This window comes from Primulina tabacum, chromosome 16 (genome assembly GCF_025594145.1).
Source record: "Primulina tabacum isolate GXHZ01 chromosome 16, ASM2559414v2, whole genome shotgun sequence".
Lineage (NCBI taxonomy): Eukaryota > Viridiplantae > Streptophyta > Magnoliopsida > Lamiales > Gesneriaceae > Primulina > Primulina tabacum.
Genome location: NC_134565.1, coordinates 31,011,393 through 31,021,927, shown reverse-complemented (window position 1 = coordinate 31,021,927; position 10,535 = coordinate 31,011,393). Strand labels below are relative to the sequence as shown.

At 32.6% G+C, this 10,535-nt stretch overlaps 1 protein-coding gene across 5 annotated transcripts; it reads left to right on the top strand.

The window, feature by feature from the left end:
* Positions 1–1,746: 1,746 nt before the first annotated feature.
* On the top strand, positions 1,747–10,383 carry LOC142530093 (AP2/ERF and B3 domain-containing transcription factor At1g50680-like). 5 transcript variants are annotated; one of them, XM_075635867.1, is made up of 5 exons: positions 1,747–2,691; positions 3,021–3,154; positions 3,243–3,294; positions 7,032–7,186; positions 9,287–10,383. In XM_075635867.1, the coding sequence occupies exons 4-5, from the start codon at positions 7,128–7,130 to the stop codon at positions 10,251–10,253; spliced, it is 1,026 nt and encodes a 341-aa protein (XP_075491982.1). In that variant the 5' UTR covers positions 1,747–2,691; positions 3,021–3,154; positions 3,243–3,294; positions 7,032–7,127; the 3' UTR covers positions 10,254–10,383. The 5 variants fall into 5 exon arrangements, with proteins under 5 accessions (XP_075491982.1, XP_075491983.1, XP_075491984.1 ...); XM_075635868.1 differs by lacking the exon at positions 1,747–2,691 and having other exon boundaries at positions 3,024–3,154; positions 3,243–3,289; positions 7,034–7,186; XM_075635869.1 differs by lacking the exon at positions 1,747–2,691 and having other exon boundaries at positions 3,024–3,154; positions 7,036–7,186.
* The last annotated feature ends 152 nt before the right edge of the window (positions 10,384–10,535 follow it).

Genomic DNA, 10,535 nt, shown 5'->3' with positions numbered 1-10,535 from the left:
ATTGGGAAAATTGTATTTAACATATTTTGTATTTTGCAATTTTTCGTATTTTATTTTATCATATTTCAGCTTCAGTTCTTTATCATTTTGTAATTTTGATCATTTTTATTAGGCTTACTTCTGTACGGTATAACGATTTTTTTAATAATACCGTATACCGTACCGAAATTTTTCGGTACCGAAAAATAAATTCCGATACCGTACCGAAATTTCGTTATGACATAAATTACATACCGTTCTTACCAAAAAAATTCGGTATACCGCAATTTCGGTAAGGTATCGGTATAATATCGTCTATACCGAAATATTTTTTAAAAAAATTTTAATCTCATCACAATCACTACAAAATAATTTTATTATAATAATTTTTCGGTATTTCGGTATATACCGAATTACCGAATATTTCAAAAATATATACCGATACCGATACCGAAAAATTCGGTACGATATTATAACGTACCGAAATTTTCGCTATACCGTTAATATCGGTATATGCGGTATATTTGATACGGTATGCACGGTATACCGAAATTTCGGTATTTTTTCCCAACCCTAATTTTTCTTACATGGCGCTGATGCGACACTGACGTATGTAATGCAACATTATCAATATAAATGAAAATAACTAAAATTATAAAAAATCAAATGATACAAGAAGGAAACTAAAATTTGATAACATAAAATATTAAAAATCGAAATGAAATAAATATACAAGACCAAAATAACATTTTTTCCTCTTGTCAACGCATTAACCTCTCTTTTTCCATATCTTTCACAATATTTTACAACTACTAATCTATATCCATGTATTGAAATTTTAGAAAATTTTGGGTGTATACTTTATATTACACCTAAACTTAAATTTTACATGATGAATTACATAAGTACTCTTAAATCTAATTAATCTCTTTTATTTTTTTTATTGTCTATTACTTTAAAAAGGAAAATTATTATCTAAGTATAACTTTAAATATACATCTAATATGACTATAAAAATTTTAATCTGATATGTTGCCTTGATTCATTTCCTCTCTTTTCAAACATCATTAAATAATTCCCCAATATCATATTTATTTCTTCCACTTAAAATATCTGCATACAGGGAAAAAAATTAAGGTGTATGGTCCACTTACTTCACCCCAAAGTCCAAACCCTTACCAACAAAGCCACAACTTTTTAAATGAAAAAGAGCAAAAGAATTATAAGTTATTATTTACATAAAAGTATCATATCATATTTAAACCACAAGTTACTCAAATAATCTCCTCATTTATAATTTTTATGTTGAATGTTTTTTTTTTTTTGAGAATCTACTTTGAATGACTTTTTTTTTAATTACAATTCGGAATGGAGTAATTATTGTTTCCGGGGATCGAATCCATGGCCTCTCCCTTGATGGGAACAACTAAAAAATATAATCATTTAAAATTAGATTTTCATACAAACTTCTATTATATTATCTCAATCTCAAGAATAAATTTTATTAGACAATTATCAAATTTGAACCAATTTATAAAAAAATATTATTTTTATATAAAAAATATCATTTTTTATCGTGAATAGAACAAATAAATCTGTCTCTTATATATAATCAATGAGACCGTGTTACATAAACTTATCGTTTACGATCATTGTATTTGTACATCACAACTTCTCTTCCAGAGGAAATTTAACCCACCATAGTGTTGTCCTCCTGGGATCAATCTATGAACCAAAAATTGTTTAAAAAAATCCCAAACAAATTGTGTGCGTCCATCCAAAGTGGGAGAGAAGAAAGTAGTCACATGACATGATCCCCCATCACGAGTATTTTCCCTTTTCACCGGCTGTTACTCAATTAGCTATATTTATGGTGGCATGCAGAGAGATGAAGGTAGATCAGTATTCTCAGCCAAGAACCGGAGAAAAAAATGATTTTACTTGTTTCCTGGAATATTAGTAAATATCGTGGACCTTCTGATTCTGAAAACCCTACTCAGTACTCTGTGTGTGTTCTCTTCGGTTTCTGTGGCTGGCTTGGAAGTTTCAATGGTCGCAGAATGCCCTGTCCTACAAAGGGCATCTTTTCGTTCTCCAGATCTGTCGATTGTGATGTAAATTGCGAATCTTTCGTCAAGAAAATTAATGGGGTCTTTTGCTTTGGTGCAGCTTTGGTTGCATAATGGAATTGAACTGACAGAAGAGAGTGAGCATACGTAGGCGATTGTATAAAGAGTATACTTTGGTGTTTACGTGTGCTCACTTCTCTTACTGTCAGCTTCCCTATCTATAATTATATGTATTTATTCTTCGGCTATCTATTATGACTACACTGCAACTATACAGACTCCTATCTTTTTCTTTGGAAAAAGCTGAAACGCAAGGTGAAAGGAGGTTGAAATTAGGGGCTTTAATTCAGATGGATCAATTTTATCCACAATGCACACGCGGTCACGCTGACAAACTGAAGTGTTTTGCATATATTTTGGGCAAAAGAAGAGGAAATTCATGTCAGATTTTGTGAAAGTTTCTATCCCATTTCTCCTCTATTCACGGCATGTTTATTGATGTGATTGTTTTGAATTTTTTATTTATTATATCTCTTGCTAATCTCTCATCGTATGATATATAAAATTTATTATTTATTGGGATTGAGCTTTGAGGCGTGACTTTTGATGCTGCTGATTGGAAGGACGACCTGGATTTGGGAAGGTACGCCTGGTTACTATTCTGCTTTAACGGAAAAAACTTGTGTTTTTATTTGTTCTAGGGCAGTCTGTTAAATCGAATACTTTTAAAACTCCATAATATTTGTCAATTTTTTCCTGTCATTCTGCAACCCAAAGAAAATACAGTGATCTGCTGAAAAATCTCCTCCATTTCCTTCTTATCATATCTCTGTTCAATCCCGGGACAAAATCTTGGGTTTCTTTTAGCTTGTCGATATCTCTTTTTCTTAGATTTGTTGTTGAATTTTCCTGCAGGGATAAATGTAATATATTACGTTGGCTATATTTTAAATGACTTCTTCTCTTCTTCAGAGCAAGGATTATCTTTGTGGTAAAGAAAATGGTTATGGCTGCAACTCAAGTATGGCAAGATTTCAGTTTCCTTCACTGGACAGATACGCATGCAATCATGACTGTTGACCAGAGAAGAAAATTTCGATGTGCAGGTTAATTATCAGGAAAAGAACCCTTTTTTTGTCAATTAATTCTTTAATTACTCAAGTATTTGATTGAGACGATTTTCTTGAATTGCAGATAACATATGGTGCTTTTCATATTTTTAATTTGCTGAAACTTAATTCGTCAGGTACTTTTCATATTTTCACTCTTTTTATTACAGAAGTTCTGATTCAAAGCTGATGTTTTAAACATTCATGAATAATCTGAGAACTCATGTGTGTTGAGTTTATGTTGTGATTTAATAAAAGGAGTTAGATGTTTGATTGAGGTTGTTTGCGTTCTTTCTATATTTAGTTTGCCGTATGTACCTTTAATGAACTCCCTTTTCAGGTAGATGGCTGATCATTTATTGTGCAGTATAGATTGAATATTTTTTAAATATGAAATTTTAATCCATATTTCAAAAAGTGAAGCTAATACACACACACAAGCGTGCGCACACAATTAACCGTGCGGATATTGTTGCTGATTGTCATATTGTCTGGGCAGAAGAAGAAACTCTAAATTGGATGGAATCTGCTAATCATCTTGATAATGATAGGCTAAATTTTGATTTGAGATTTCCTTGTCTACTTGATGGATTAGGAAAAAAGTGGCTAAACATTACACATATGTTCCTTTTGTTTTGATTTTTACATCTTACAAAAATAATATTAAAATAGCATCATAAAAAGAGAGAAAATTGCTACTACGACTTTCCATTGATGTTGCGAATGATATGAAATTTTTATTTCTCGTGGTTAAACCCAACTGCGCGCCTATCTATTTTTCATAAACTTACAATGTTGAATTTAGTAGTAGCGTAGTGTACTCTTTTATTCTTTGTATTTAATCTGAAAATGGTACGAGTGTAAAAGAATATTTATGAGGATCAACCCTGGCACCAGTCTCCCTCCACCATTGTGGATTAGTTTGTTTTTCTGAGGAAAAGATTGAAAATTAGGACTATGGCATACATATTATAACTGTTTATTTGTTATGTTAATTAAAGAATAAGATCATCAATTATAAAGTGAAACAAATTAAAAATGAATCTGGTTGATTCCTGGGCTTGAACTCCAAAATTTACGTGAACTATGAAGATGTCCATTTTCTTATCCGTAGTTGAAGAAACAAAGGGCAAGAAAACCAAGTGAAATCAAAGGGCCGTCTCATTTTGGGGATCATAACTGGAAAAAAAAATTGATATGTGCTTGTCGATTAAAACAGCGACGCTTTCATTTTAGTTTTAAGGCTGAAGGATGTACTAACTCATTACAATATAGTTAAAACAAAAAACCGTCAATAATATCTTTTGTTGCACATTTGAGTAACTTTGGACTGCCTTGTCTTATTGTGAGTAGAGTCTTAATGAGTTCTAAGATTGCTATATGTTGAATCTATGTTTGCCTAATATAATGGAATAATTTCATTGATGTTAGTTCCGTGTGTAAACATTTTTATATCTATTAGTTTTGCTTCTTGATAAATATATTTTTTCCGAAAAAAATCCTAAAACATTTGAATGTCTGCCAAGGGGTTTTATCCAGAAAAGAAATCTCAATTTTCTTGTCCTTGAAGGCCCAGTTAACTAGAACAACTACCATCAGATTACTTGGCTTTCTGCAGCAGATTTTGAATTAGAGCAGCCTTCAAGTGACATAAAGTAAAGACGAACCGTGATAAGAAATAGGAAGAGTGCCTTGTTGAGAACCAGTTAAAGTGCGCAATTACATATGTGCTTTGTCCTAAAATAGTTTGAAGTTGTTTCCACCAAATGTTGAAGGCGATGTTTGCAAATTTTTAAAAAAGTGCTTATGGACTTTTCTTTTACGAAGTTTTGCAAATTTGTAAAGAAAAATTCATGATCATTTTTTGAAATAAATTTGTAAGCACTACCGAACTCCATAAGCCAAACTTCATGATCAGAATTTGTTTCCATGTTCTATGTACATGTACTGTGAACTCGAAAATATTATTAGCTTGAATTTTTTATCTAGCATCAATTCCATACCTTTGTGGATTTTCCATTGAAAGTTTTACTGCACGCTATTTGTGTCCTCGAGATTTCAATGTAATCAAATAACTTCGGGGAAAAAAAAAGATTTACCTTACCAAGTGTAATTGAGTTGCTAAGCTATATAACTTCTTGGTCTATAATCTGAAGATGGGGATAGCCGCATATTAAGCAAGATCTTTTCACTTGGTAATCAAAGTAGTTATCTAATTTACACTACAAAACATATGATGGGGGAGAGGAGGTATACGGGTAATTATTGACTAGCTTGGTAATGGCTAGCAACACTACTATAAAGAGTAGGTTTCCGCGAGACATAGTTAATACTTGTAGTAAAAAATAAATTTTTTTGGATAAAAAGTAATATTTTTTATAGGTTGGGTCCGATAGAAGATATGTCTCGCAAAATTGACTCATAAGACGGTCTCATAAGAGTTTCATTTACTATAACTCTATTTATAAATGTGGTGAAAGCTTCCATTATTGATGAATTTAGAAACAGCTGAATAAAAACCATTGCTTTAGTTATAACCCTACGAGTGCTAACAGTGACGATGTTTAGTTAAGAAACATTTGAAACGGTCTTCACAAACTCCTTTTAGAAATAGGATTTCGAAATCCAGCATCACCATAAAACAACTTTTGAAGCTCAAATGTTCAGAAGCGGTTTCTGTACTATATGTATGACTAATTGCTAGTATATATCTAAAGTTATAGTGAGTAATGGTGGTGTATTGCAAATCTTTCAAATCACACTGGTCCGAGGGATGCATCAAACGGAAGTTTCTTAAAATTATAGGCTCTTAGGGCCCATTTTTTGCGGTGCTAAAAAGGCCACAATATATTTGTTTGTGCTTAAGCCACTTCGTCCTGTGTCGACTTTGCCTCCTTTATTGATAGTTGGTGGCCACTAGTGTACCATGATCAACAAATCTAACCTTTTCAACTCCTCTATTGAAAATATTTTTGTGGCTTATGTGGAGTTCCTCAAGTTTCATTGTGGCTAATTTGTATATACAACATTTAATTTCCTTTGAAGGCATTCACTGCCTTGGTTTAACTTATATGTTAGCAATTATATTAGGCCAAATATGATAATTTATTCACTATTTGCTCAAAATTTTGTTAAACCGCAGCTTTAACTTATCGACTAGATGCTAATTGAAAAAAGAAACTCTAAATCAACCAACACAACAAAGTTCGTTCAATTTAAAAAAAAAATGAAAAAAATTGCATATCAAATCATATATTCATCAAAGAAATGTGGCATATCAAATCATATATTCATCAAAGAAATGTGAAGGAACAGATTTTAAATAAAAGATTGAGGATAAGTCAATGACTATTGATCTCCAAGTTTATTAGTGATAGTCCAGTTCAAATCAGTTCATGATGATTCATGATATGTTTTGGTCCTTTAAGTATTCAAATATTCGTTTTTGTGCATTAGCTTTAAAGTTCTGGGTATTTTGGATTGATTGTTGATGTGGTGCTGCTTACAGGACTTACCAACAATTTTCGATGTCATGTCAGCATTTCCCATCGACATATCAGCATTTTCCGATGTCACGTCACCGCTTGTGAATAGAATTAAAAGCCAAAAAAATAAAAATTACTACAGCGAAACCAAACTTTGGTTATTTATTTATCAAAACCCAAAGTGGTACGAGTTAATGAACCAAAAAAATTATTTTCCCTTGATTTATATGATTTAGGTAGTGGAGAGGGAGGGTTTATAATTTTCTCCAACCAATTGTTATGATATGGTTCAGTTTATGCATGTAAAAGCAATTTATTCTCAAAAAAATTTAAAAGCTTTGAATTTTAATTGCTTTTGGGTATTTTCTTTTATGTGTTTGTGTTTCTAGAGAGATCGAAGAGAATATTTGTATTAACATTGCACGATGGATCCTACTCATTTAGCCTCTTTATTCATAACGAGATGTCCAACTATGGGTTAAAGCATGACTCATTTGGCGTTCCACGTCGCAACCTTCTTGGTCTATAGTTTGAATGACACCAGGTATGAATTTATTTCAGATGCGTTCAGTGATTTCTTTCCATTTGAGGAATGGTTCTATCCATGTATTTAAACCAGAACTGTGTCATTTCTGGAGAACATTCACCTTTAGTTTTATACATACAATAAAGGGTTTTGCTCTAGAAGACAACTACTTTCCGAGGTAGAGTATAAATTTTAACTAGGTGTTTCTTGTCAAAATGACTTAACTGTATCAAACTATTTTATCTGTAGTCTTGGTATTCTCAATTTTTCCCATTGTATTTCTGTTTTTGGGGAGTTAAGATTTGATTAATTATCTTTGGTTTACCATTATGTAAAGTGGAAAGGTGATTAAGTGAAGTGGATGATTGGATTTTCAAGTTTTTCGATTTCATCAATAAGATTTTATGCCATTTTCTTTCGCAATCATGCATAGTTTTGATATTCACTCATTTCAATTTAATTAATAGAGACTAAAAAAATTTAGGACACTAAATCTGAATGACATATTCTTGTTTTGCTGTGTGCCTCTTGTCCTATATATTGTTTTCTATGTTTTGTTATACATAATCGAGGTTTACCGCATAAGATTTTTTGGTCAGTTGGATTTAAGGCAGTGAATTATTTGGTTTTATTTTGCCATGCCTTCTTCTATTCTTATTGTTTTTCAGTCAGATCTTGTAATATAAACGAAATCTATTTCACCGTGTTCAATTTGAAATTCAAGTATAATAATTAAACTTACCTTAATTTGTTTTTGGGTAAGTCGTATTGTCGTCTATAAAAACATTGCCTTGTATCTGTAAAACTCATGAATAAGAAAGTTTCTATTCAGTAATCAACCTTGACAAGTCCTTTCCATTTTTCTCTTCTTTTAGGAGATCGATTCGCGAAATCAGGTGAGTGTATAAAGATTTTATGTATGAAGGGCAAGGAAGATTTTATATTTCATTGTGGTAAATCATGTTACGATTTTGAACAGATTTATTTCTTTTAATTTTTTGTTCCAGATCAAGCAAGATTGCCTTTTGTAGAATGTTCCGCGGTTTTTATTGGCTTCAAAAAAATTTCCAGATGTTTTAAATTACTCTTTTAGTGTTTATTCGGTTCATTCACGTATGTTGTTTAACATTTGCACTACCCCCACTTCCGCAGAATTCTTGACCGTGCTAAATATATACATCCTAAAATTAATCAATATTCGGAAATCAAATTTTGTATCAATTTTTTTTTTCATATCTAAAATTTTTTTCCTGTAAATGGAGGTGAACTTGATCATATATACATGAGTCTGCGTATTGTTATAAAAAAATTTCTTTAAACAGCTTTCTGCAAAACTGTGTTATTTATTCCTTTTTTTTGGTATCAATGTAGTTGTTTAAGGTCATGTGTTGCGTTTATAGGCATAATGAGTACTTAAATAAGGCTTCTTTCGTGATGACAGAATGCAAACTTCTTGCGCGAGTTTTGGAAACTTGTCTTGAAATTGATCCAACTCAAGGCATTGCTGCATTGGTATTAGAATATGTCTTTCTACATTGTTTTTGGAAATTATTGTTTGATTTTTACCGTTTTCTAATATATTTAGCGTGTGTTAACTATAAGATTATTATGCTTGCTTCCATGTATGATCTCCCCTTTGTAATTTTTTTAATGTTGTGTCATCACCCTGGAGGTGATGAGTATTTTGTGAAGCATTTTGAATCTCAGAGAAATAGAGAAAAGAATGGATACTACAGTAAAGTTGTTATTTGTCAAATTTTTTTTGAATTTTTATTTATTTATGCTTATAGCAATGCTCAAAAAAAATGTAGGGTATAGTTATCTTTCACATTATGCTTATTTGTCTGTATGTTCTGTTTGTATGTTTACTATAACATCGACCGTAGGGATAAAAGAGGATTAGGTCCAAAGAGAGTGTCAAAAAAGGATTTTTCGTGTATATTAATCATGCATGATCTCGAATGTCCTACATAGACATAGTACTTTGTCATCAGACTTGAGAGGATTTTATGTATCAGATTGAATGCCTAGTTTCCCAATACTTGCAACCACTTTACCTCAATGAAAAAGATTTGTTCCAAATATCAGTTTCTTGCACTAACATTCATGTTTTACCAGATTCATCATGGAAGAACAGCAGATTTCATTGGTTGTTACATCAAACGCTCTTGCTCCTCTTTCTGACTCAGAGAGCAGCATTTACCAGTACTATCCAGTTGAGTATGCGACACTATATGATGCCTCCTGGTTGAAGCCAGGCGTGGTAAATCAACAGAATGGGTACTGGGGTGCATACTTATGTGCCAACAATGAACACATTTGGCTTGGATCTTTTAAAACCGAGGAGGAAGCTGCATTTATGGCTCACAAAACGGCATCCGTCGAGTTTTGTGATGTAGACTGGGGTACTACACCACCACAGTTCTTGAGTCATCTCTCCACTGGTGAATTCATCAACATGACCATGGACAGCTCATATGATTCAAACTTTCCGAATAATCAGATGGCTCAAGTTCAGGAAAAGCCTGATTCGGCAGCTTTGCCCGATACCTCAGGCTACAATTTGCGGCGACTTTTCATGAAGGTGCTCACACCTAGCGATGCGGGTAAGCTTAACCGTCTTGTGATTCCAAAAAGGTACGCCGTTAGGCATTTCCCTAAAATATGTGAAGATGAAGGCGTCAACGAAGATGTAGAGGTCATGTTTTTCGACATGTCCATGAAGATATGGAAGTTTCGGTACTGCTATTGGAATAGTAGCCAAAGCTACGTTTTTACCAGAGGCTGGAATGGCTTTTTGAAAGAAAAGTGTTTGAAACCAAAGGATATGGTTATTTTTTGGGCCTACGAGCGCAGCGACGGCATGGATGATGTTGGTAAATTGTATGTTATAGACGTGTTATATGACAACAATGCTGGAGATGGCCAGATTGGAGATGTCACCGACAACGGTGGTCCGTCGGAACTGCTGATGGGGCAGGCTGGTGACGATGGTCATGGAAATGAAGAAATTGGGAGAATGGATGCACAGCATGGTGGTTTTGAAGAGAAGGGTGTCAAACTTTTTGGGGTGAATATTATTTGAAGTGCTTGTTTGATTATTCACAGGAGCAACACCAACTATTTTAAATAAATTGCTCCATACAATATAAATTTTATAATAATAATAATAATAATTTTGTGTATCTGCATAATCTTTTTTCTCAATCAAAAATCTTTTTCGCTCTCAGATTTGTATACTTCTTTATTCAGTAAGATATCATTTTTAATCAATTCTTTCCTGAAAATATTTGATTATATTATTATTATTAATCAAAAGCCAAAGGGACGATCTTCAACGAATATACTAAATTATCACTTATTTCCA